The 27,560-nt window shown below is 39.5% G+C and overlaps 2 protein-coding genes across 5 annotated transcripts; one reads left to right on the forward strand and one right to left on the reverse strand.

The window, feature by feature from the left end:
* On the forward strand, nt 1–18,263 carry LOC145775559 (methyltransferase-like protein 25B). 4 transcript variants are annotated; one of them, XM_082586858.1, is made up of 13 exons: nt 1–443; nt 3,009–3,167; nt 4,569–4,681; nt 4,991–5,064; nt 5,154–5,257; nt 6,900–6,944; nt 8,791–8,949; nt 9,399–9,543; nt 9,636–9,755; nt 9,921–10,223; nt 16,794–16,923; nt 17,523–17,777; nt 17,993–18,161. In XM_082586858.1, exons 2-13 carry the CDS (start codon nt 3,051–3,053, stop codon nt 18,039–18,041), a joined length of 1,614 nt encoding a protein of 537 aa, XP_082442984.1. In that variant the 5' UTR covers nt 1–443; nt 3,009–3,050; the 3' UTR covers nt 18,042–18,161. The 4 variants fall into 4 exon arrangements, with proteins under 4 accessions (XP_082442984.1, XP_082442986.1, XP_082442985.1 ...); XM_082586860.1 differs by having other exon boundaries at nt 17,523–17,704; XM_082586859.1 differs by having other exon boundaries at nt 3,050–3,167.
* On the reverse strand, nt 18,131–26,500 carry LOC145775560 (methyltransferase-like protein 25B). Its single transcript, XM_082586862.1, has 11 exons — nt 25,966–26,500; nt 24,171–24,289; nt 23,966–24,039; nt 23,474–23,574; nt 23,342–23,386; nt 22,580–22,732; nt 22,162–22,252; nt 21,253–21,567; nt 20,741–20,870; nt 20,242–20,432; nt 18,131–18,798 (listed from the first exon to the last, which is right to left on the reverse strand). The coding sequence occupies exons 1-11, from the start codon at nt 26,089–26,091 to the stop codon at nt 18,722–18,724; spliced, it is 1,422 nt and encodes a 473-aa protein (XP_082442988.1). The 5' UTR covers nt 26,092–26,500; the 3' UTR covers nt 18,131–18,721.
* Between the last annotated feature and the right edge of the window lie 1,060 nt (nt 26,501–27,560).

The raw sequence follows: 27,560 nt of genomic DNA on the forward strand, positions 1-27,560 counted from the left end.
TTGTCTTGCCAAAATTCTAATAAAGTTTATCTTAGGGGAATACCCACAATAGAAGTTTTTTTTATTATTATTTGGAAATAGTGTGAGCTGAAATTTGAGAAAAACCGAAATTTTGTAATTTGCTCGGAATGATAGCAGTGGTGGAACTATCAATCAAGTCTACTCTAGTAATACTTAGCTTTGTATACCGTACTCTTACAGCAGTAGAAAATACAAAGTATCTACTATCCCACTTGTCCACTTCCCATTCTTGAGAAAACTTTGAAAGATTTAGCACAAACAAAAACTTAAAAACCAAAAAGGTAACAGAAACGGAACACATTGCTAACACTACATAACAAATTCACAGTTTCTATTAACTGGCCAAAACTATTATCGAGTGTGGTGATTGGTTCACGTTGGGAACACAATCTAGTGTCAACTGGATGTGAGTTTCTAAGAAGGTGAGCTGTCCAATTCAACACGTGTTTTTTTTAATTTTTAATTAGGAAGTGGCTGCGTTTACGGCGCCGTAAATACAGACGTTCCATGCCTTTTTTCTAGTCTTTACGTCGCTTTTAGTGCGCATGCGCGCTGTTGCTGAAAAAAGCTGGATATATAACTAAATTCAACTGTTTTCACCAAGTGATTCAGTGGCGCATGCGGTCTGCGTCAGATTCGTACTCCCAAGGATATGAGTTCGATACTTCCAAGAGGTGTGCTTTTTTTTAAGCTAAATTCTCACCTGAAGAACATCGTGAATCTGGGGTGGTAAAAGGATAGACACTCGGCCCCAGAGGCTCACACGACGACGACGTCATATTTTAAACTGATTGTCCTGCTTTATAATAATAATCGTGTTTTTATTTGCGCCCATTGTGATAACATACAGTAGCCTACACTGCGATCACAGATGCAATACAACAGGAAGCAGCGAAGTGACATTTAGTCTTCGAGTCAGCTGTTCCCCTTATTTTGGCTTGCCATTAAGTGTCGTTACCGAGACACAGCCGCGTTCTTTCGAACGCCGCGCAGACGTTCTCGGCTATCCCTATCTGGTATCATGCACGGTATAACGTCCGCGTTTTGTCTCTTCTACCTTTTTCTAGATCGCTGCTATGTTTGTCATATACTGTTTTTTCGTTGTTATGTTCAGAATTAAAAACAAACTAAACGGCCACAAAAATGCGCAGCCTAACGATTGAGTCACTTCAGGTGAGAATTTAGCTTAAAAAAAAGCACACCTCTTGGAGGTATCGAACTCATATCCTTGTGAGTAAGAATCAGACGCAAACCGCATGCGCCACTGCATCACTTGGTGAAAACAGTTGAATTTAGTTACATATCCAGCTTTTTTCAGCAACAGCGCGCATGCGCACTAAAAGCGACGTAAAGACTAGAAAAAAGGCATGGAACGTCTGTATTTACGGCGCCGTAAACGCAGCCACTTCCTTTTAATTAATCTCATGAGTACGTTAGACATGTGCATGTTTCTCCTTTCCTTTTTTTATTACTAGGCCTCGACTATGAAATTCTAACACCAAACTGTTTATGCCTGATCTTTTTTCCTGGTTTTAACGTTGTTAATCAGTTATTAATTGGGCTGTGGCTATATTTACACTGTCTATATAGTGTAATAATACCGTATTTTACGGACCATAAGGCGCACTTTAAATTCTTTTTTTCCTCATAAATTGATCGTGCGCCTTATGGTCCGATGCGCCTTATGTATGGATCAAGTGCGGTAGGGATGCAACCTAGTTCGTACCCTGAACAGTTCGGACCCTCAGTTCGTACCCTGAAAAGATCGAGAAAAAAAATTAAAAAAAGCGGAAGTCGCTGATCGCAGTTTCCGCAAACATATTAAAATTTTCCCCCTGAAAAGATCGAGAGAAAGATAGCACAAAGCCGAAGTTGCGGATCGCAGTTTCTGTTAACCCTAACTCTAACCATAGACTAATCTATGCTCTAACCCTAACCTTCGCTGATCGCAGATTCTGCAAACATTTTTCCGCAGTTTCCGCTAACCTTTACCCTAACTCTAGTCTCTAACCATAGACTAATCTATGCTCTAACCCTAACCCTCGCTGATCGCAGTTTCCTTAAACATTTTTCCGCAGTTTCCGCTAACCTTTACCTACCTTTACCCTAACCATAGAGTAATCGATGCTCTAACCCTCGCTGATCGCAGTTTCCTTTTAAAACATTTTTCCGCAGTTTCCGCTAAGCTTTATCCTAACCCTAACTATAGAACAATCTATGCTCTTACTCTAACCCTCGCTGATTGCAGTTTACGCAAACATTTTTCCGCAGTTTTTGCTAATCGCAGTTCCGGCTTACCCTAACTCTAACCATCGAGTAATCTATGCTCTCTAACCCTAACCTGCGCTGATCGCAGTTTCCGCAAATATTTTTCCGCAGTTTCCGCTAACCCTAACCCTCGAGTTTGTTTGGGGAAACTCCGGTCAGCGACTTCGGCTTTGTGCTATTAAACTGCGATCAGCGACTTCGGCTTTTTTTAATTTTTTCTCTCGATCTTTTCAGGGTACGAACTGAGGGTCCAAACTGTTCAAGGTACGAACTAGGTTGCACCCGTGCGGTAGTGCTTTATTGCCTACACTCAAAACCAGTACCGATATGCTATTATATATGGTCCGGTGCGCCTTATGGTCCGGTGCGCCTTATAGTCCGGTGCGCCTTATGTATGAACAAAAAACTAATCAAAGCAATTTATTGACAGTGCGCCTTATAGTCCGGTGCGCCTTATGGTCCGTAAAATACGGTAGCCTCAATAGTGTTTCCAGATAAGGAATTCTGCACTAACTTTAAAGCTGTTGAAAACAAAAACTTGTATTTTGGAAATTTTTTTTAGTCCTGTGCAAAAATCAAAACCCTAATCTTATTCCTAACTTTAACCCTTTCCTTAGCCCTTCCTAACTTTAATCCTAACTCTGGCAACACATGATTGTAACCATGGCATTAAGTGTGGAAAAATAGCCACTTCCTATTAATTGATTGTTTCAATATAGGTAAACTAATTGATCAAAGGTATTCATTGCTGGCATTGCAGAATGGCAAATTGTGTCATAAATAACATGGTGTGCAGCTGCTCAGAACTCAAGAAGATATTGAAACTTTACTTCTCGTTTCTAAATGAGTATAAGTACTTAACAGAAGCTTACATAATAGTAAGTATGTTGTTGTATTAGACTGGTTTTATGACTTTTAATGTGCAACTTGTTATTTTTTGTATAAAATAGCACATTTTCTTTTTTCATTTTCAATCATTTTTGGTTTGTTTTTTCAAAATTTATTGTAGGTACACTACATAACCAAGCAACTTTGATATTTACAGGCTGTGTATTAAAACAACTTTTAACTAATAGTATAACATTACAGAGTGCAAAAACATTTTTAATGCATAGGCTACCATACTTGAAATATTTTCATATGCTTGCATTAGTTTACTGTAATTGCAATAAAAATGCAATAATTTACTATGTACAATTAAATACACTACAATAAATATAATAAATTGTACATCAGAAAGATGAAAAAGCACCTCGGTGCTTACAACATCTAATATATTTGTGTAGATATTTATTAACAACCTGTTTTAGCCTGATGCTACCGTTTGAGTTCACTGTGGTAATAGTGAATTACACTAGCGTTTGAAATACGGTTTCCTAATCATGTGCAGTAATGAATAAATAATCAAAAACGACAAAAATAATGATCAAAAATCAAAATCAAAAATAAAATAACAATCAAAAACAACAGAAATAATATATATATAAACCAAAAATGCCAAAAATTCGAACCTTGTCTGATTACAAGACCTCCCACTAGGGAACGACGACATGTGTACCACCAAGAATTGTGTTGACAAGATCATATACAAGAAATGCAGGGAAAGCTACATTGGCAGCATGATCCGCCAACTCCACTCTCGTCTGAAAGAGCACCTTAGCTCAGATAAAAGTTCGGTCTTTGATCATCAACAACAGTGCCTCGCCAACTTTAACTATACAATCATTGCCAGAGAAAATGATGCGGTGCAATTGCGCTTCAAAGATTGAAAGAAGCAATTTTTGGAGTTCAAAGATCAACAACCGTGCTAAAAGAGAAGAACTACGTCACCAAATCTATTAATCAACTGATTCAATAAAATTTCACAGCAATAACGCCTAACAACACAAAAACTCAACAGACAGCAGCCTCAAGCTAAACAAAAGAGTCGTATTGCTTCAACACCATTCATCACAGCACATGACTAGGAAGCTGTGTTCCAAAAGCTAGTGCAATTCGCTTTTACCACAGCAAACTCACAGCACCAGGCTAAAACAGGTCGTTAATATCTACATTGTGAAGTAAGCAACCATCATGCTGCTAAAAGCGAAACTCAATATATTATTATTGATAAAATATATATATAAATAAGTTTGTGTGAGAGTATATCACCAAAAATGGTAGTAAAAATTGGATATTGAAATATGCATATTGGTATATATTAATACTGTATTTTTAGATGGTATATATAATATTTAAACTAAATTAATCTTTGTTCTTTTATTTGATTTTTAAAACAGGAATACTTCACAGAAAATCATTGGCAGAAGCTACCGCGTTCATGGCAAGAGTTATTGCAAAGCTTTAAACCTCAAGATCTGGCAGATAAACTTTTAAGACCTACAGCTGCAAAGTAACTACTGCTCAGTGTTTGTATCATACTTTTGAGGTGCATTAAATATGTATTTGGCACACTGGCACATACAATTGCAAACAAACCCAAGATTGTGTAATGTGTGTACTGTGTGTATAGAGAAAAGGTCATGTAGCATCGGTTTTGAGAGTCTGACTTGAGGGATAATGTGATGCTTACTTGTTTTCATAGTGATATTAGTTAAGGCGCTTAACATTAAATGTGTGAGTTTCTAAGATTTATGGTAACATAAGAATAAATACGTAACTGTCATTCAATGGATTTATGACATGTAACCCAACATTTCAGACCCCAAACTGTTTGGCCTTTGTCATTGCTTGCTTTCAAGAGGGTTTCCCACATATTAACTGTTCCTAGATCAAGTAAGTGAGCAAAGATATAAAATATTTTCAGATGTTTGTGAGATATCTACATATTTATTAGAAGGAAAAACCATTTGTGCAACATTCAGGTCAAGCAACGCCAGAATGGTCCGGCCAAGACAAGTCTCTTGATCATATCTTCAGAAAACATGTGAACCCCAAAAAGCAATATGAAATATGTGTTTTATCAAAGGTTTGGAAAAATCAAGTTTTACTTGTTCAGTGACTTGAATTCGATTGTCGTAGAGCAAGTAGTGGCTGTAGTGAGTAGTGACAAGCAAAGCTTTGCAGTACAATAAAAATTTGAGTAAACAGCCATTGACGATTGTTGATACTCACTGCTGTGGCAGCAATCTCAAACACATTGTCATCATCAGAAAAACTTCATGAGAAACATTAAAAGCTTAGGCCTTAGGCTATATTAATGATGTGATGTTCTATCATAAATTGTTTAATGTAGTTTTGTGCAAAAATTTTTTTAATTTCCCCCATTCACTTTTGCGTATCTCTTTCTTGCATAAAACTGGGTTGCATAGTTATTTATTGTTATATCATTCAAATATTTTTTCTAGGTCTATTTCTGCATTTGTCTTTTTTTAATTTTATTTGTTTGATACCTTGCATTTAAGGGTGTGGCGCCGGTCAAATAGGCGCGCACACTGTGGCGTTAGGATATTTAGGTGCGGAGCACTGTGGCGCCCGTTCATTTAGGTGCTATTCCTAGTAAAGTCTGCAGATTGTATCAGCTTGGAAGGGTAGGACAATGCTTTTCACACAAACTGTCATATTGAACAAAAAAATATGTTGTTTTGTTAATGCACGTGCATTTATTTGTTGTTAGTCATGGCTTCAGTGAGTGAAGCTGCTTTATCTGGCAATGCTTTTCACACAAAATGTTATAGTGAACAGAAAAATATTTCATAGCTTCGGTGAGTGAAGCTGCTTAAACCGGCAATGCTATTCATACAAAATGCTATATTGAACAGAAAAATATGTCATGGCTTGCGTGCGTGAAGTTGCTTTTCACACAAAACGTTAGCCTATATTGAACAGAAAAATATATTGTTTTTTAATGCGCGTGTTCGGCATTTATTTGTTGTTAGTCAAGGTTTGCGTCGGCGAAAGCTTTATCAACAAATTATTCAAGTTTCCGAACATGACTGAGTTCACTTTTAGTTAAATAACAACTACACAGTAAAAAGTTAGATAACAAATATCAGTAAAAAAAATATACTGTAGCCTATATTCAAGCAGGTGGTAGGCTTGAGTGAAAAGTAACTTAGTTTTCCGTCAAAACCCCGACTAGGTTTAATAACGAGCAGCAAAGTCGCACCATTATGCTTGCAACTTGTAGCCAGAGTTCATATGCGCTATATAGAAATGTATTCATGTGGTAGAGCGTTGTCTCACACGTACTCGCAAGAATTGCCCTACCTGCCAAGCTGATACAATCTGCAGACTTTGCTTGGAATAGCACCTAAATAAAGGGGCGCCACAGTGCTCCGCACCTAAATATCCTGACGCCACACTGTGCTCGCCTATTTGACCGGCGCCTAACTGTCTGCGCCTAAAAGACTTGCTCCCGCATTTAATGTGCCTGATATATTTTGTTCTCTTTCTGTTTGAACATTCCAATGTTCAGTGGTAGCGTGTTTCAGTGTTTTCAATGTTCAATTATTTAGGTGTTTCAGTGGCAGATAACTTTGTTGACCATTTTTGTCTTGAGCTGCCAATCTTGTCGCGCACATTATTCCTTCTGCCGAGTGTATAAGTAGTTTGTATTTTCTCAAAAAGTTCAAATATATTGAAATAAACCAGCCCTTTTCTTATTGCAGGTTATTAAGAGAATCTTTGAAGAAACGGAATGTTCATCAGTGATTGTGAGTGTTTATAAATTAGAGATGCTTTGAAATTGCAGCTATGTTCCGAACTTGCTCAGATAATATCTTTTAAGTGGTGTGATTGCATATTGTGCATTTTGGTTATCGATTTTATTGAAGCTATATAGCTAGCTACTGCACAGAAAAGTGGTGAGAGACATAGTTCGACAATTGATAGGGCACTGGTTCGACACCGCTTAAGAGCATGTGGCAGTGGCTGCGTGTCTTTAGCAAGACACCTGAAAGCATGTCGTCAATTGCGGACTGCTGCCCCTTTGAATATAGCTCTTGCTTTCTCTCATGATTATGAACAGTGAGCTAAGTTCAATTAAATTTTTCTGCTGGCGAATAAAGAAAAATATACACAACACAATAAACAAAAATAAATCGCACAGCAAGGATGGCAGCGAAAGACCAAATGGTCACCAAAGTCAGCTGCCACCCGAGCATACTGTATAAGTATAACACAAAAATTAAAGAACATAATACCGGTATTTAACATAATACAGTGAAATAATAAAAACAAAGTAACATAAAGACTATGTGCACGGAGATAAGCGGATGATATGTTTTAGTAGTGATTACTCTACAATTTTTTTAAAGAAACATTTATACAGTATTTAAATCTAAACGTATTGTAAGGATGTTTCTTATAGTTCTTTTGGTATTTGATATCATATTTCATAAGAACACTTTATTGAAACATAGCATCTTCTAACAAAAGGTTGATTTCATAGATAGCATTTAAAAATCATTATTTTTGTTTTGCGGACGCTGTACTGGTAAATTTCATTTACATAAGCAAAGCAGCCAGCAAAGGCTTGTGGCAGCATTTTGTGTATACAGTCAACCCCGCTTAATCGGACCACATCGGGACCAAGCCAAATTGGTCCGATTAAGCGGGTGGTCCCATTAAACGGGGAGAACGAATTTCGTTATTTTTTTCATCGTTTTTGAAAATAGTTTAAGCATTCTACAATTGCGGCTATAAACACAACCAAAACACCATCAACAATCAAAACAAAATACAGTACTGTACAGTAGTCACTGGAAAAATGCATCAAGGGTCGTCTGTCTTTTGGCTTTATCAGCAATTTTTCGGACTGTCTGTGTCACACAAGCATCCAAATGCTTGTGGAGGTCTTGCTCGGCTCCTTGTTCGACAAAATATTTTTGGGTTATTGCAACGCAATGCTTGGCTTCACGATGGGTAACCTTAGGCAAAGGTTCGGCCTCATCATCTTCGTCTTCTTGGTCGTTGCCTTCTTCTTCATCATCAATTTCGCGATGCCTTGCCACGATATTCTTGCCAAGATGACAATTGACCTTATGACGTGACAACAAGCGTTTGTTTATCTGTAGCCTACTTCACTTTAAAATGGCTTAGCGAAAACGTAGCACGTTGCCCATCAACAACTCTTGACGCGTCACCTCGCAGAAAAATGTACAAAAAGTAAAAAACGTTAACCATAAAGGCCTATTTTAGGGAGGAGGGTGGTCAGTTTAAGCGGGGTGGTGGTCCGTTTAAGCGGGGAAAATTGTACAGAAAAATGGATTTGGATTCGGGACCAGTGCAAAATGGTCCGAATAAGCGGGTGGTCCTATTAAACGTGGGCCGATTAAGCGGGGTTGACTGTATTATATATTAATATTTGTATATTAACTTTGCAGTCTCTAATTTAATAATATCTTTAATTCTGAGCACATTAAATTTATGACAAAGAATAGTTGTGCTTGCTGATCTTGGCAAAAATAGACACGATCGAACAAATCTGTTCTGTAACGCTTGAATTGGAGGAAGTAGTGTAGAATTTGCGCTTTGAATTGTGTTTTGACTTGTGCCAAGGATGTTGGAGCCGGTCAGGGACATTTGTCTCGGCTACTAAGCATGGGCTACAATCTTCCTGTTACCGCTGTCGAACGTGAAGCTAAGTTGTTGACAATGGCGAAGAAGTTTGACCGCGATGCTATGCTCCACAAACAGAAGGAAAGAAAAACGAACCAGGTACACTTAGTGATGCAATGAAAACAATTATTTCAGTTGATAGAAGCCGATACTTTGAACCGAGAAAAGGATTCATTCCTTAAAACTTACCGTTGTGGTCATAAAGTTGTGTGTTTATTTTAAGATCCTGGGGAGTTCAATTGTAACTTTGTTTTTTGAATGTGTACTAGTAGACTACATTGTACTAGTGCACAATACACGAGGCAGCCAATGCTTGGAATCAAGCACGACAATGAAAGAAGAAGACTAGTAAATTGGCTGCACGAAACGTTATAAAATACTTATAGTATCAACGTAATTCCTCCTAGTCCATAATATCTGGCATATTTGTTCTTTTAAAATTTGGACAAATATAAATCAGAGTTCAGAAAAATCGCGTTCTATAGACCTAAAATCGCATTATATTTTGCAACTGACTGCAATTGAATGAAAGACCTGACTGTTTGCAGAAAAATGATTCATTGAAGAATCAAAGATCCAGCCAAGAAGACACTTGGATCCCACCTCGCCCTCCCCACCATGTCCAATGCAACATCTCTCCTGACATCAACCATCAAGACATATCTAGCATTGTCCGAGATGAAGACTCTCCAAGTATGAACTGTTTTTATTCTTGGCTTTATATGGTCCGAAGTGAATTTCTTAGCGTTTTGGGTTTATATAACTGGGTGAAAATGTTTACATAGTGCTTCAGAAATCTGTTGCAAGGACACCATCATTCATTTTGCTTCAAAGAATCCTGGTCTTCATCCCGAAACTTCAAGGTCGACCGATTGTCTGCAGCGACTCCTCCATCTCTCTCTATCGTAAGGACACAGCAATTAAAAACTTTTACCATAGGCGTGGTTACATATCCCCGCACGAGTTTCTTTCTGTGATATAACATTGAAGCGGAATATACAGCAGCAGACTATTTTATCGATTTACAGCGTCTTCACGTAAGAATATAATTACCGTATTTTTTTACGAAGACCTCGAACAGCGCTACCTACTAACGGGATTACATGCTTGTGGTGACCTGAGTGCCACCATGATAAGAATCTTCAAGGAAAATTCAAACATAGAAGCAATTGTGTCAGTGGCGTGTTGCTATATGAAGCTCACCACCGACCAACAAGAAGATGAAAAGGTTTTCTCAAAGGCGCCGTCTAGCGAAGGACACTATTGTTACCCGATGAGCGATTACGTGAAAGGACTTGAGCATCGTGAGCTACCTTACAAATCAAGAGAACTAGCCTGCCACGCTATTGAGGATTACATTCAGAGACTGCAAGGTAATTACTTGAGAAAAGCTCTGGATCAAATCGCCAAGTTTAAAGTAGTAATTGTGGTGTAAAACCCTTTCAACAACTGCAAGAAACGTTTTGTGGCTATTCGCTGCTCAAGTCCGCCCGGGGAGGAGTTCAGTGGTTACGCGCCCGGTTCAAAATCACGCAACGCAAGTCCGACTCTCGTGGTGTGCGCTTGAGCAACGCATTTCAGGACTGCTCTCCATTCAGCGGCACCTGGTGAATGGAATAATTCCCCGACAACAACACTTCATCAATCGGAAAACTTCACTCTGCCAATCTCGGTAACCGGCCCTGTGTCAAGAGCCTCTACAAGTATGCGAAACTACCAGGAATAACCAAATAAGGCTTTGTCAGTCCATGGATAAAGATTCAAAATCAACCAACCAAACCAATTGAAGTTATGTAGATCTACTCGCTTTGTTCCGCTGATTACATTCTTTGTTCTTGCGATCGAAATTTAGTTCTAATTGAATAAAAAAAGATTCGTCGAAAATTATCGGCTACTTGGCGAAGTGGTGAGAGCGCCGGTGTTACACTCAAAAGGACACCAGTTCGACTCCGCTTCAACAGCATACTGCTACGTATTAGTAGAACAACAACTAATGCAACAGTGCCGAACAACTAATGATGTCCTTGGAGAAAAGATTGACTTTCTTGTCTTTCCGTCCATTTAATTCAAATGTTTACCCAAAAGGTCTGAGTGTCACAAACATTTTATATCAATTCAGCATTTGAACCCAACGTGAGTCTATGCTGATCGCACGTAACATTCCTTTCTTCCTGCTTGGACCACCTCACAATCCCAAAAATCTGGAGAAGAGCTTTAGTAGACGCAATCCTAAGCCTCACTAGCCACCAACCCACGGAACCTTCGTCGGATGTCTCTCTCCTCTGTGTTCCTTTGAAAATCCTGGAAAGGCTGATCCATGCCTGCGTCGATCCAATCATCGCTCCGCTCCTCCCAAAAAAGCAAGCTGGGTTCCGGCATGGAAAATTCATTGCAGATCAGGTCATACTTTTGACCGAAGACATCGAGGATTGTTTTGAGGCAAAAAAGAAGGCAAGCGCTGTCTTTTTATATCTTACAGCTGCCACGCGTGTGGCACCGCAGTGGTACAAGCTGCTTCCAGACTGACATTGATCATGGAGGTATTCCACTGTCCCTAATGGAACCTTTCAGAAATCGAAGCTTTACCTTCACCGCAGGCAACTTCACCGCACGCCTGAAAAATGGCGTCCCACAGGGATCAGGTTCTGGCTCTACTTTTCTGTAACATCTACACCCATGCCAAGCACGGTCTCCGCAAAATATGCATACGCGGACGACCTCGCAATTCTCTACTCCACAAAGTAGTGGGAAAACCTTGAAGACACCCTGAGCCACGACATAAAAACTCTCTTAGCTTCTAAATCTCCAGAAATGGCGACTGAAACTTAGCGAAACCAAAATTGTGGCAGCAGCTTTCCATCTACGTAACCTGCAAGTTGATTGTGAGCTGAATGTCCTGAACAACGGAAAATCACTGTTCCTCTGCCCCGAACCAAACTATCCCCGAGGTGACATTAGACAGATAGCTCACGTGCCGCCACCATTTGGTGTCACTGCGCAAGAAACTCTCATCTCGCGCTGCTCAAGCGCTTGGCAGGCTCCAGCTAGGGCTGGCACCTTGCATATGGCAGCCCTCGCCCTTGTCTATACTCAGCAGAGTACTGTGCACCTGTTTGGTGCTGCAGTGCTCTCTGCCACAACATCGACACTGCCGTCAGCTGTCTGCGCACAGTGACCGGGTGCCTGCGTCCCACATCATTGGACAATCTTCCCATTCTTGCTGGCATCCAACCTGCTGAGCTTTGTCGTGAAGAAGCCACTCTGTCTCTCGGTCGAGCATTGGAGCCCAACCATCTTCATTCTAAGCTCTGCTCCCCCAAGAGAGCACCCCCATCGACTGAAATCAAGACACCCATTCGTTCCAGGCGCTAAACTTCTGATCAACGAAGCTGATAGACAAAACTTCTTTGCGGCTAATTGGGTGGACCATACATGGAACTCTCGACGGAAGTCAAGCACCACCAGACTCCATTCGTTCATCCCCAATGCCGACACCCGTCCCACCGGCCTGATACCTCAGGCAGCGGCGCAATGTAGTAGTAGTCCAGTTTTAATCCGGTGATGTCTCCGTTACCGAGGGTGACCGGCAGGGCCCGATTAACCATGAGGCACACGAGGCACAGGCCTCAGGCCCCCTGGCTTTGGGGGCCCCCAATTTTTTTTACCTTAGTACCGTAGGCGTCAATACTTTTATAGGTTTCAAGCAGTGCCGTGTAAAGGGGGCCCGGACCTCGGGCCCACCATCTCAGGGGCCCACAAATAATATATTTTTGCGTTTCAGTAAAGTGTTTTTTGAGTTGCTAAAGTTCACTGCACGTACTTGTCCATTAAGAAGATGATTTAGGCCCTTATTATACTAAAACATCTCAAATTTGGGCCCTATTATACAAATTTGGGCCCTAACTACAATGAAACATCTCTAAAAACAAAGTTAAAATGCGATAACGTTAGTAACATGATCTGCAGAAATGTATTTAACATATAACAGGTTTGATGCAATTGAATATATGAATTCAAAAAGGGCCCAATTGCCACAAAGTGTTTTTGGCACAACTGTTTTGATTATTTTGGTCATTTACATTTGTGGTGAAACTTCGATAATGATTATATGCTTAAACATACTGGTAAGAAGCATCATACCTAAAAAGTTCACTCAGTGAGGATTCTGTGGAGAAACTATAAAGAAGTTGAAGTGCAATTGCTGTAGCTGGGCCCATTTCAAAATCAATGTAAAAATGATAGGGTATTGTTTATGTGTTTACCGATACGTTTGAAAGTTTGGCTGTTTTTTTAAGTATCATTTAGTTTAGAAGACATTGAAAGAAATCGGAAGGCACAAATAGTGAAATAAAAAAAAAAAAACTGGAGGGCCCTTTTTGAATTCACGTATTCAATTTCTTTTCATTGAAAGAAATCGGAAAGCACAAAAAGTAAAATAAAAAAAATGGGGTTAGGCCTTTTGTGAATTCACAGATTCAATTTATTTTCACCAATAAAAGTGTTTTGTTTTAAAAAATTGTTAGGTGTAAGCAAAATAGCATTTCAGATCGTTTAATTATCATTTCATTTTTAACATTTACAATACCATAATTATAAATATCCTTGACTAGTGATGTTGCGAGCAGGAAAAACCTGTCCTGTACTTTTAGCAGAAACGTTCTTCTGTATTTACTTTTTCTGAATATATGCACATGAAATTGCTCTTATCTTCAAATACCTTATAAGCCTGGCATATCACATGTTGTACGGTACAAAACAAAAATCATTCTTAACACAAGGACTTGTTTATTCTTGCCACTAACCTAGGCTACCATACCCTAAAAACTTTAATTAGACTTGAATGCCTGCATAAAATTATGAAAGCTTTGCCTTGGAATGAAATAATGTTGAATAAAAATAATTGAACACCTGATCCTCAAAACGCTTTACACTGCTTTTGTTTACAATTACAATGTTTTTACCTTGGTTGACAGAACAAGTAATGTTGCCAGATAAAAAATAAAAATTGGGAAAAACAATAATGTTACCAGATGACCAAAACTGAATGGAAATTAATAATTTCTACAGTTTTGGTTTTATCTGCGCGGTACCGGGCGGCAAAGTTCAAACAGTCAAAATTTTGTACGATAGTATTACCGCGTCGTGACCGATATGATTGATATGTTCCATTGCCAGTATTTTTTTTATTAGAAATTGTTAACACTTTTGGCTTTCATTCCGAGCAAAGGTGTAGCTAAGAAATGATAGACCAGTGTTTGCGGTTACTTACACTTGTGTTGTTTTCTAAACTGGTAAAAAAGTCTATTGAAATGAACCACATTTCCATGTCGGTGCAGTGAAAGTATACACAATATTATAGGTCTGCTTGACGATAGAGGGCCCAAAATTATTCTGGCCCCGGGGCCCACAAAGGGTTTAACACAGCACTGGTTCAAGGATCAATTAATAAACTCTGCTAGTTCAAGTTCAAATGTAGCATATATTTTGCTAGTGTTTCCAGTATGAAATTGAAATGAGCTCAATTTCCAATCTGTTAGAGAGATTTTTCATCCAATAATTTTTGTAACAAGTATAAGAGTGTTCATACTTTTGTTTTGTTTTATTATCTTTATCCTGCATTGCGGGAAAGCGGACTTGAGCGCTATGCATCGGTGTACGCCTTCCGACATACACCTGACCCACGCTGCAGCCGACTACAATGTCTGTTTCCGGTTGTCTACTCTAGGCTACTTATGTCTTAAATTTGGTACTACCCATTACTCGAAATCGATGACTGGGTAGAGACAATTATCATAAAGTTTCTTGCCCAGAGAAACAATAGCAAGTGCGGGTGGCTGGAGTCGAACATGCAGGCTCTCGACTGCGAGCCCAACGCGCTAACCACTCGGCCACTGCTGCTCAAGCATACTGTTAGAAAGTTGTAGGTAAATTGGCTAAATTAATACTTATGAAGTTATAGTTTTGCTTGAACTATTTGTTAGCCCATATTTCATCATTCGCAGAGACTACATGGTATTGCATTGAAAGCGATTGCCAACAGGGGCCCCTAAACTTAGCTGTGCCTCGGGCCCCCGTGAGCCTTAATCAGGCCCTGGTGACCGGATTCACCTCCAAGTGCCGTAATCGCCTTCACATCCAACTCTAACGCGTCCTCTCTGGTCTTGGCGCAATGCAAACGCTTATTTGTGTCTTAAGTTATTTTACACTGCATAGTTGAAGAAAGTGGCTGATTGTGAAGAAAGGGGCGTTCTTCCCGGCTATCAGCACAAGGCTGAGCACTCACTAGTACAGCGAGCAGCTGCGATTCGCCAACCATAACGGTGTAGCTTCCACGCTAAGCCATTCAGACCATCCAATCAACAATATGTTTCTCGGCAGCCGATTTGTAGCAAGAATTGACAGCGACAGACACGTGTTTCGCCCATGAGGCTGGGCTCGTCAGTATCGCACCGTATTCTGCCACAAATTTATTCGACCACCGCTTTACCAGTCAGTTTAACTCTTATCTTTGTGGAAACAAAGAAAGAGCCAACAAAACCAGCAGGCGCCAGGGCAGAGAACATTGTGAAGAAAGGGGCGTTCTTCCCGGCTATCAGCACAAGGCTGAGCACTCACTAGTACAGCGAGCAGCTGCGATTCGCCAACCATAACGGTGTAGCTTCCACGCTAAGCCATTCAGACCATCCAATCAACAATATGTTTCTCGGCAGCCGATTTGTAGCAAGAATTGACAGCGACAGACACGTGTTTCGCCCATGAGGCTGGGCTCGTCAGTATCGCACCGTATTCTGCCACAAATTTATTCGACCACCGCTTTACCAGTCAGTTTAACTCTTATCTTTGTGGAAACAAAGAAAGAGCCAACAAAACCAGCAGGCGCCAGGGCAGAGGACATTGTGAAGAAAGGGGCGTTCTTCCCGGCTATCAGCACAAGGCTGAGCACTCACTAGTACAGCGAGCAGCTGCGATTCGCCAACCATAACGGTGTAGCTTCCACGCTAAGCCATTCAGACCATCCAATCAACAATATGTTTCTCGGCAGCCGATTTGTAGCAAGAATTGACAGCGACAGACACGTGTTTCGCCCATGAGGCTGGGCTCGTCAGTATCGCACCGTATTCTGCCACAAATTTATTCGACCACCGCTTTACCAGTCAGTTTAACTCTTATCTTTGTGGAAACAAAGAAAGAGCCAACAAAACCAGCAGGCGCCAGGGCAGAGGACATTGTGAAGAAAGGGGCGTTCTTCCCGGCTATCAGCACAAGGCTGAGCACTCACTAGTACAGCGAGCAGCTGCGATTCGCCAACCATAACGGTGTAGCTTCCACGCTAAGCCATTCAGACCATCCAATCAACAATATGTTTCTCGGCAGCCGATTTGTAGCAAGAATTGACAGCGACAGACACGTGTTTCGCCCATGAGGCTGGGCTCGTCAGTATCGCACCGTATTCTGCCACAAATTTATTCGACCACCGCTTTACCAGTCAGTTTAACTCTTATCACCGTTATGGTTGGCGAATCGCAGCTGCTCGCTGTACTAGTGAGTGCTCAGCCTTGTGCTGATAGCCGGGAAGAACGCCCCTTTCTTCACAATGTCCTCTGCCCTGGCGCCTGCTGGTTTTGTTGGCTCTTTCTTTGTTTCCACAAAGATAAGAGTTAAACTGACTGGTAAAGCGGTGGTCGAATAAATTTGTGGCAGAATACGGTGCGATACTGACGAGCCCAGCCTCATGGGCGAAACACGTGTCTGTCGCTGTCAATTCTTGCTACAAATCGGCTGCCGAGAAACAAAGTGGCTGATGTTAGAGTTGTATTAACTACATATTGATTTGCTATGTTTGTTTTTTTTTTCAGATTCTTAGTTCGTTAAACCTAACCACAAGGTTTTGTTATGTGGGTGATAACAAAATACGTACAGTATTTGCTTTTTTTTTTTTACAGAAAACGGTCCACACTTGAGGATGCATTGTTACAGGGCGTTGTTGGAACGTGTGTTGCGCAGGACTCACCCTAAGATGAAGCGACCTGGTGTGCAAACTATTAAGAAAGCTTATCTCTTGCCATTTGCCGAGTAAGCTGTGTTGCTGGTCAATTGATACGTTGGCCATAGAATCACCTAAAAATTAAAGTATGTTTTGAAGTGAGTTTTAAAAAATTTCTGCTTTCGAACTGAACGTCTAAGTTGGAGTTGTGGCATGCGTTATGCGTACATGCCAAGATTCTCCTACATTCAATAGACGTCCAGTAACAAGCCTGGTTAGCGGTTATATCAGGAAGAACCAAGACGATGGATGGCAAAAGATTAATAAACGAACCCGCAGTAGTCATTGCTCACTTTGGTTTGCAGCATATACAGTATTCGATTCAGTTTATGTTTCAATGTTGATTCAAACATCCACAAGTGTGGCACCAGCTGAAGAACAAGATGGCAAATTGCAACTGAAGAAAGGGCGTTTTCTTTTCATAATCTATCTTTGCCTTTAATATGGATCTTTCAGATATAATATAAAGTTGAAACAAAAGTCATTCTTTAAACACTAAAATCACATTCCTGGCATTCACAAACGCGTCTCGATAATAATCTGGCAGGCTATGCCACATTTAAGAAAATAACCGAATGTCACTTTTTTGACACTAAAATTTATTTATAATAATCAAACTTGCTTTCAGATACGCCGATAGAGCGTTTCGTAAACTCAAACTGCCAACACCGATCATAGCCGACGATAAAATCGACACGATGCTGAAGGAATGGTCGAAAGTAGTCGTCTACTTCTCACTAGCTCTGATGGTAGCCCCTGCCGTGGAGAGCGCTATACTGCTGGACAGGATCATGTATTTATGTGAACACGGTATGATGCGACACTTTATATTTACCAGGACGGTATCTCTAACCTCACCCTGGGCACGGAATGGCCCGTTTCGGTGAGTCCGATCCCTATTTGGTGATTTTTTCAATTTTTTTTTTTTAATTATCAGGTACCGTAGCCTAATTATCATTGCCGTTTTAGGGTTAGAGGTTAGGACCTCACCGAATCGGACTCGCCGAATAGTAGCAGACCCCCCTGGGCATGCCTTCGCATTAAGCTTATATCAACTATACTTGCAATTGATAACAGGTTAATACTTTTTCATCGCAGACATACCATGCCAATTGATGTCCATCTTCAAGCCCACCTTCTCCCCTAGGTGCTTTGCTATAATTGCCAAGAAACATCGGTAGTACAACTTGTCGTGGAGCCACAGCTCGACGAAATGTCAACGCCGCTGACAACACATACCTCATCATTATTATATTTTACGCCCTTTGAAAATAGTGTACACTGCAAATCACAGTTGCAACACTGGAATGAGCATGCACTCGGCTGCTCATTGTTTAGCATCGAAAGTTTCACTGTGCAGAAATAACGCAATAAATTTCATACTGTGTGATTCTTTGTCGCGATGAGCAGTTTCAGTTGTTGGCAAAACAGGTCTACATCACTACAATAAAAAGTTAACCAGTTGCGACGTACAAATTCAGTTGGCCTCAGTGCGACGTACAAATTCAGTTTAGCAAGCGATGACCAAGCAAGTCCAACGTGAGCACATCAATCTCATTTGCTAACTTGGCAGTAGCTGGAATGTCGCATGCCAAGTGGTCCGGCGACCCTACGGCCTACAGACGTTGAATCAATGTAAAAGTGACGAATTTTTCTGTATGGGAAGTTGACTGCACGAAGCTGTGAAGGTGGACGCAAAAGTGGCATTCTTATTCTGTTTCTCTTCCTTCCCAAATATTTCCAACTAAACATGAGGCTGGAACCCTGAATCTGCTTAAACGTGGCTCCCCAAGGAAAATCATGAGTGGCCTGTCTTGGCATTCCAGATCATTTCCTAGAGACAATAGCAAAACATCGCGGCGACAGAATTGGGTCGAACACAGGAATGATCTCGCTGCTGAGACCTAAACGGAATTTGAAGTTGCATTAGAAATTATTAGTGATCACACTAACACAAAATAGATTATTGAATTGTAACGCCAGACAGGCAAACGTAAGAACACAATAGGGTTTCATTTACCGATACATATAGTGGAGGTAGTGTGGGGGTACAAGTAGCACCTTTGAACCCTGGGCAGTCGCCATGGATTGTTACACTATGGGTCTCGGGGAACACTGGTCTTGATCACACACCAAACTAACAAGTGGGTCCACGTCCCACCTCATGGGCAACAACCTCGACTGGTTGGCTAAAACTTGTTAGAAATCCTGCTGCCTTGCAGGAAATACTTTTTAAGTAAAGGCTAGGCCCACTGCCAATTACTGTGGTTAGCGTCAGGAAGGGCATCCGGCTGGAAAATCTATGCTCCAAAATATTATTTAAATGCAGCAAAAGCTAAAAATGGCCCCTAGTCCCCAGCAGCCCTTAGATGGGCAAGGGGTGCGAAGAATCTCTGGGTTCCAAGAAAACAAAAAACATTGAAAAAAGATTATGGTGTTAGAATCGGATGCTGGAATGTGGGAAGTTTGTGTGGTAAAGGAACTGAAATATGTAAAGAACTAAGAAAAAGAAGGGTGGATATATCTTGCCTAGAGGAAGTAAGATGGAGGGGACAGTCAGCGCGGTTTTTAGGTGCCAATGGGAGGAGATATAGTTATGGTGGTCAGGAAATAACACAGGAATCGGTGGTGTTGGTTTCTTGGTAAAAGAGGAATTATGTGAGAAAGTAATAGAAGTTAGAAGAAGGAGTGACAGAGTGATGACAATGGTACTTGCTTTTGAAGAGGAGGTAGTGAGGCTAATCTGTGCATATGCACCTCAAAGTGGTAGGGATTACTTAGAAAAGGAAAGTTTTTATGATGTTTTGGCAGAGGAATGGGATTTACGGAGTTCAAAAGAGTTGGTGTTTGGATTAGAAGATTTTAATGGACATGTTGGAAAACAAGCAAATGGGTTCGAGGGCATTCATGGAGGGTATGGTTTTGGGGAGAGAAACATGGAAGGAAGAATGCTACTTGAATTTTGTGATGAATCGGCCACCCCCACTAGTGGGGAACAAACCGACGATGGATTATGATGATGATGATAGTGTTTTCAATATGCAACATAAAGTCTCATATATTTCTTTAATAAAAAAAAGTGAAAGAAACGTAAGGTGAAAGTTGGTTGTGTAATCCTGTTAGGGCTGTTAACCCAGAAAGAAAATGAATTACTTTTTGCATTGATTCAATTAAGAGTACCAAACCGGCACATTGTTGATAAGCCATAAAACCCATAGCTATTCCACCTACTGATATCATTAGTTAAATAAAGGTGCGTCTCATGGTCTACATTTGTCACGTCAGTAAATGCTGTAGCTTACAACCTTGACCTGAGATAAGGCATTACCATCGATTCCAATACTGACCATTTTCAAACAGATGCATCCAACGATCCAATAGGATGATGGACTCAATCACTGGCCCAACCATCAATGATAAGGTGAAAAACGTGACTACTTTGCGCCATTGCTTCAACATTGAGGCTATCTTGAAATCATTCAACTCCTTTTCATTGGGAGGTGGCAAGTTTAGCTTCTGAAAGGCCAGCTTCACATACCTTAACAACATGAAAAGTTAAGAGTTACTTCCTGCAGAGAATAGGGGCGTAAACTAACAGGATAAAAATCATTATATTTTAAAATCCTTCAGTGAAAACGAAAATCCAGTAATCTGAAAAGTATTTCCTGATTGTAGTCCTACGGTAAAAATAAATACGTTGTTTTAAACAGTAGGCTACATGGGATTGTGCAATCAGCGCCACCATCTGCCAACTTTGAACCAATGTAAAAAAAGGACATTTGCTGACTGGAAAGTCAACTCTTGACCACTGAAGACAATACATGCGGAAAGAAACAAGTCACTTACTCAGAAAAGGGAAGTAAATGAGCTTTCTTAATAGTCTGCACACCAGGTCGTATCATCTCAGGATGCAATATGCGCAACAGATATTCCAACACAGCACGGTGACAGTGCACTTTCATCTCTAAACCACCATCTGCAGAAAAGATTCGTTTCAAAGAATCAAAAAGGTTCAGTTTGCTGGTCTGGTTGCAGTATTCATCGGCTATGGACACTTTTTGCTCGATATAGCACTTGAACTTGACCACGATTGTGTTAGGCAACTTTGGTGGCTTTAACCGTTTTTAAAACACATTGGGTTTGATGTGATGTAAAACAAGCAAATAGCTACCACTAGGTTATCCCCAGGGGTATGTGCGATTGCACGTGGATGAAATATACATGACGACTTTCAGTTGCCAAATATTCTAAATGCCCATTACAAGAGGCGCTACTCAACACCATTTTGCGTTAGAGGGGCGGCGTCATCTTGTATGATGTTCTAGTATCACAAGTTGCGTCTTGCGATGACAACTTACCTTTTTGCAACCTTTTCATGTGACCTTCCACGGCATCACAAGCTACCTTGCGTGACCTGTAGGGCAGTTCGTGACGAGCAAGTCCTTTCACGTAATCGCTCATCGGGTAACAATAGTGTCCTTCGCTAGACGGCGCCTTTGAGAAAACCTTTTCATCTTCTTGTTGGTCGGTGGTGAGCTTCATGTAGCAACACGCCACTGACACAATTGCTTCTATGTTTGGATTTTCCTTGAATATTCTTATCATGGTGGCACTCAGGTCACCGCAAGCATGTAATCCCGTCAGTAGGTAGCGCTGTTGTTGGTAAGCGGCACCTTCAGATAAACGAAGTTTTGTCCCAAAAATTTAGCATTAACAAATTGACTTTCGTAAAAATAACAAACAGGAATCCTCAATCGAAAGGTCTCAAATTGAAAACGCGGTTACATTTCACGTGGGATCTCAGACAACAGTTTACGGTGAATGTGTCTTTCAAACGTCCTCCTTCGGCAATCAAGACTCGATACATTAAAAGTTTAAAACCCCTTTTGGTATTGATGGAATCGAGCGAAGATTGTTGACTGGCCAACATTGGTGCATTTTCTTCTATGATAAATGCTAACAGCAACGCATGAATGGAGTCTCTGTGGCTATTTACGAAATCTTAAAATAACGTGCGCTCACCAGCATTACGAACTTTAGCATACAAAAAAGTTTAATTTTTCGTATACAGTCGAGAAAAAAGCTCAAATGCTTACGATCAAACTTTTAACTCAATAAATCCACTTCTTAGAAAGTGGAACAAGGTAGAAAATGTAAGCACACACACAGGCTAAAACTAGCCCGTAAACGATCTCTGATCTTTTTAGGGGTGAAAGTACAAACATGAGGGCAAAATAATGAAGTTGAATCACTTGTCAGATACTCACTGTTGTTGTTTATGTGAGAAACAAAATCCTGGTTGTTTACATCTGGGAACACCGTGTATCGAACGTGACGTGGCAGCTGGTGGTGAAAGTCCTGTAAAATCATAAACGAAATGTTCCACTAAAACTTAATGATAGCTTTAAAAGCAATGTAGTAAGCCAAAGTTTCAGTACTTAGTAAATTTAAAATATTCGACTTCCACTCAGTGCAATGTACAAAGCAATCCTGATCTGGTTTTCGACCATCTGCTGACAACTTATCAAAATTCCGTATCATGTGCAAGAATCTTTATAAGCAAATGAATGCGATAACTTGGTTTAAACCAAATAGGCTACACAATGCTTTAAAAGCATCTTAGTTATTATGATACCTTAAACTTTCTTCATGACCACTAACGCCAAAACCCCTATACAAACTCACTTTGTCGACACTTTCTTTTACACGTTGTAATGCCTTGTCATCAAAGAGGGTTGCCATATTCAAAAACGTAGATTCATGCTCTATTGCAACAACGGGGAGGTCGTAACCGATGCTTATGGCGCGAGACAAGTGGCCTTGCCCTGAGCCGACATCCTGTGAAAACAAAGATATGAAATAGATTAAGACTGAACGTTTTCCGAAATAGTTAGATGAAGCAGTCCCTCTCTAAAAATATGGAAAACAAATCAAGTCAGAGGAAGTTTCTTTTCACTGCAATTTCAGCGCACTTTTGGGGAAGACATTTTGCCTGTACAAAATCACGGAATGGCCCGTTTCGGTGAGTCCGATTTGGTGAGTTCCCTATTCGGTGAGAGCCCGTTTCGGTGAGTCCGATTTGGTAAATTATCGGGTACCGTAGCCTAATCATTTCCGTTTTAGGGTTAGGGGTTAGAGTCTTATTTCAACGTTTAGCGACGTTAAAACGATGTAAAAGCGGCAATGATAATTAGGCTACGGTACCCGATAATTTTCAAAAAATCACCGAATAGGGAACTCTCCGAATAGGGAACTCACCGAATAGTAGCAGACCCACAAGATCAGCCACAGCCAATCAATAGGCCACGTGCATTGCTTAAAATGGTTATTGGTTACCCCATACTTAAGTCACCTGAAAATTCCGTGCATCACATGTTTGGCACTACCATAACTACAATGACAAAAAATACGTAACACCCTGGTATTAAGCACAAATACAGCACTTACTATAATTTTTGTGCAGCTGGCTTCGAAAAACGTTTTTACAATGATCTGAAAAATAAACGTTTGTGAAAGGTAAAATTATGAGTGACAAGCTCCACAGAATAAACATTAAACAAAGTATCTTGTGATACATACTTTTGATAGACTTTGAATTTCATGTTGCTTCTTCGCTTTGACATTCCTTTCACAGATCACTTGAAGGAGCAATGATCTTTCTTCTTCTGGTTCTTTGTAATCTGATACCAAAACAACATAGCTATAAATAGGTTACGGTAACAGTAGGATAAATCAGTACGGTAGTTGATTTGGTGCATATATATATCACGAAAGTATTATTAAATCAAAAGTTTTCATGAAACATTTCATGAAACACTACAGGTGACATGGGCATGTCAATTACTCTACCTTTCAAAACCTGTCTTATATCAACTATTTATGAGGAAACTACTAAAAATAAAAATAATTACAAATACAGTGCTTCAGTATGAATAATATACAGTATATATATACGAATATACATCAGTATTGCAGTACAAATTCTGCTGATTGCTTTTAACTGACTGATCATACGAGTGATATAAGACATGGAACAAGTAGGAAACTCAACTCAAAACAGTTCACGCATACTTGATCTTGGTAGAGATAATGTTTGGGCTGTTTTCTTGAAAGCTAGTAAAGATAATGGCCACACTGTCCTGTATCTGCAAAACGCATATAGACATTCACATTTTGATAAATTTCTACTTAAAATAAAATAAGAAATATATATATAAAGAAATAATCAGATGTTTTTCAAAGATTAATGAACACAAACCAAACTTGTTCCACCTACCGACACTTCTGCGTGTTGAAATTTAAGAAACTTTCAGCAACATCTGATGGTTCAAAATCTTCCAGCAATACCTGCCAAGACTTTGGCAACTTCTCCCAATGGTTGTTTGTGAAAAATTCCTAAAAATATGTACAATACGATAATCAATACAAATGTTTCTATGTACGTGGCAACTAATATTTGGCTACAATTTACTGTAGGTTAACTCTAGATCAGTGGTTCTTAACCTATGGGTAATTACCCACATGTGGGTAATTTGAAGATAGCAGGTGGGTAATCAGCTGAACCAGAATATGTAGAATTATAGATGTAACAAACAATGTCACAGCTGTAAGTGGTAAAGTTGCTTTATTACTTACTCTTTTTTGGATGTTTTGAGTCCCTTCAAAACAACCAAACAAGCACAGTGATATTTTATCATTTTTAAAATTGTTTCGTCATAGTAATTTATTTTCTCATCATTTTTGTCGCCAGTTTTATGTATTTTATTTTTGTGACATAATGATAAGATTTTTCTTGTCTAATCAGTTCATTTACAGTTGTTTTATGAGCAAGCTTGATGGCTGCGTTGCTGTTTGAAGTAGTATAGCCAAGTGTAGGCTACATTTAGAGTTAGTGTTGAGACGAGCGAGCTATAGGCCTATTCTTTTGAAGATGAAAGCTTGGGAAAATTCTGGGGAAAGCATATCCAAAAGTTGCGCAAAAATCACTAACATTATTGACTATGTAACCTATATATATTCTACTTATCTCTGTGAATCAGCAATTTCAAGTGTTGTTGCTTTGAAATCAAAATCCCGAAACAAGCTGTTAGATCTGGAGTCAGATTTGAGTTGTGCAGTATCCAAAATCGCACCCAATATTGCATCGATTGTACACAAAAAACAAGAACAAATGTCTCACTGACACTATTGATGTTGTTCTTTGCATTAAATGTTATTTTTGTTGAATAACGCTGTTCTATATCTTTAATACGGCAAAATAGATAAAATTAGATTTTGGGTAATGGGACTTTGATCTGGACAGAAATGGGTAATAAGGGAAAAAAGGTTAAGAACCCCTGCTCTAGATATAGTTGTAAATGTAATGTTAATCAGTGAAAAATATCAAAATAATAAAAAATACAAATATCATTACAAACAATAGAATAATTTGACTTTCTTCTGGTGTCATGTATTTTTATAATTTTGATATCTGTGTCCTGTGGCAAGAACAACAAAAAAATTCATTTTTATGAGGCTTTATTAGTAAATATCATACTCAATACCCATACTGCAATAAAGTTGTGAACCACAACTTATACCAGTCAACTGTATTCTAACATTCTTATAAGCTAAACTAACTGAAACATTGGTGGCAGCTGACACAGATGACCGTACAGGTCTTTCATTGCCATCCTGTTGTGCTGATAGACACTCAATTTGTATGTACTTTTGTTTGTTATCACCAGCAAAAGAATAAACAGAACTGAACTTATGCTGACTAAAGCAACATTACAAAAAATAAAGCAATGAACAAAAGTAGCAGTTTTTTAGACTACATATTTAATTGCAACAAGTACAGTAACATTACAAGTCCGCTGCATAAGTAAGAGCCCTTGTTTGGCGGATAAAAAGATGGTGGATTAGCACTATACTGAAAACCATGTGATTGTGTTTTTGAAGAGACACTTGAAGACATGCCTGATGATCGCATGAATATTGGCTTCCTTGCCTTCTTATCCACCTAATTAAAATATTCAACTACAGGGCATCAGCTGGCATATAACACAAAAAAACATATTTAAAATACTTACAATGATATACGTCTCTGTGAGAAATTGATACTGATCGAAAAATTCAAAACAATACTTCAAAAAGTCTTTTATCTTTATAACATCAGGCCTATCACAAAACTTCATGTTGCAATCAGATTTATCCATGATCACAATTAGGAATACAGTAATATGCAATATGTGGCTAAACTTTTCAGAATGTTTTATTTTCAATTAAGGCAAAAAATTTCCGCTTATGACAACACGATGCTAACTAAACACTTCCATAGAAAATGCAGCCCTAACCAGAAAAGCAAAGTTATATCACAAGCTATAAAAATCTACCACTCTTTTACACAGATTTATTGACCATTGCCAAGGATTTCTCTAGTCTCTACTTTACTAATTATATAGGCAGTGGCTATTTGACCGGCGCCGGTCTTTGAATCTGAAACACTATTTGACCGGTCATGACATCACTATATAGGCACTTCTTTCTTTTTCTCTTTCAAAGCAAAAGACGAGAAGAGTGCATATATAAGTTCTAAATTCGACAATTATGTTCAACTGATTCGGTGGCGTGTAGGATACGTCTCGGACTGGTCTTCCAGAGGGGATGAGTTCGATACCGGTACTACGCGGAAGTGTTTTTTTTTAATATTTAACTAAATTTTGACCCGAATGACTCAATCGTTACGTTGCTGCATTTTTGTGGTCAATTTTTAATTTGAGTAGCCTACAGCCCAATTTTTTATGTCTTTTCAACTATGAGTTTCAATAAAGTTAGAGTTTTTAATTTTCTGGAGTTTGAGAATTTCTCTGGGTAATTTTCCGTTCGTCATAAGAGGATGTTTTGTTAAACGTTTTAAACCTTTCAAGGTTTTGCCACCTTTTCCCGTTCGATAACGTGCTGGTAGGATTATATCGATTTTTGTAGTCTAGTATCTTTTTCGTTCCAAACGCGTTAATGACAAAAAATAAAATGATTGATTGATGTGACCGTGTTTGCCGAATGACTCATTACATTTTTGCGTCGTTCGGCAAACACGGTCACATCCTCTTACGACAAACGGAAAATTATCCAGAGAAATTCTCAAATTCAAGAAAATTAAAAAACTCTAACTTTATTACTCATAGTTGAAGACATAAGAAATTGGGCTGTAGGCTTCTGAAATTTAAAATTGACCACAAAAATGCAGCAGCCTAACGATTGAGTCACTTCAGGTCAAAATTTAGTTAAAAACCAAAACAAAAGAAACGCTTCCAGGTAGTATCGAACTCATTCCCTCTGGAATAGAAACCGGAGAAATATCATACGCGCCACGGATCGAGTTGAATAAAGCTGTCGAATTTAGAACCTATATAGGCGCTTCTCGTCTTTTGCTTTGAAAGAGAAAAAGAAAAAAAGTGCCTAAATAGTGGCGTCATGACCGGTTAAATAGTGTTTCAGATTCAAAGACCGGCGCCGGTCAAATAGCCACTGCCAATTATATAGGCCTACTCCTACTCACAGTTCAACCATCGGCATCTATGATTCAACGCGCCGCTTAAGCAACAATGTTGCCGAGTTTCAATAAAAATTGCGTATGTAATGGCTTGCTCTTTGCCGGTGTTAAAAACTGAATTTATCAGAACCT

Source organism: Aplidium turbinatum, chromosome 8 (assembly GCF_918807975.1).
Source record: "Aplidium turbinatum chromosome 8, kaAplTurb1.1, whole genome shotgun sequence".
In the NCBI taxonomy this organism is placed as follows: Eukaryota; Metazoa; Chordata; class Ascidiacea; order Aplousobranchia; family Polyclinidae; genus Aplidium; species Aplidium turbinatum.

Coding starts and splice junctions, on each gene's coding strand:
- LOC145775559 (XM_082586858.1), top strand. CDS start 3,051: ATGGCAAATTGTGTCATAAATAACATGGTGTGCAGCTGCTCAGAACTC. Junction 5,258..6,899: donor AAATATGTGTTTTATCAAAG/GTTTGGAAAAAT, acceptor TTCTTATTGCAG/GTTATTAAGAGAATCTTTGA. Junction 9,544..9,635: donor CCGAGATGAAGACTCTCCAA/GTATGAACTGTT, acceptor ATGTTTACATAG/TGCTTCAGAAATCTGTTGCA.
- LOC145775560 (XM_082586862.1), bottom strand. CDS start 26,091: ATGGATAAATCTGATTGCAACATGAAGTTTTGTGATAGGCCTGATGTT. Junction 24,290..25,965: donor TCACAGAGACGTATATCATT/GTAAGTATTTTA, acceptor ACATATTTTTAG/GAATTTTTCACAAACAACCA. Junction 22,733..23,341: donor CCAGCTGCACAAAAATTATA/GTAAGTGCTGTA, acceptor TTGTTTTCACAG/GATGTCGGCTCAGGGCAAGG.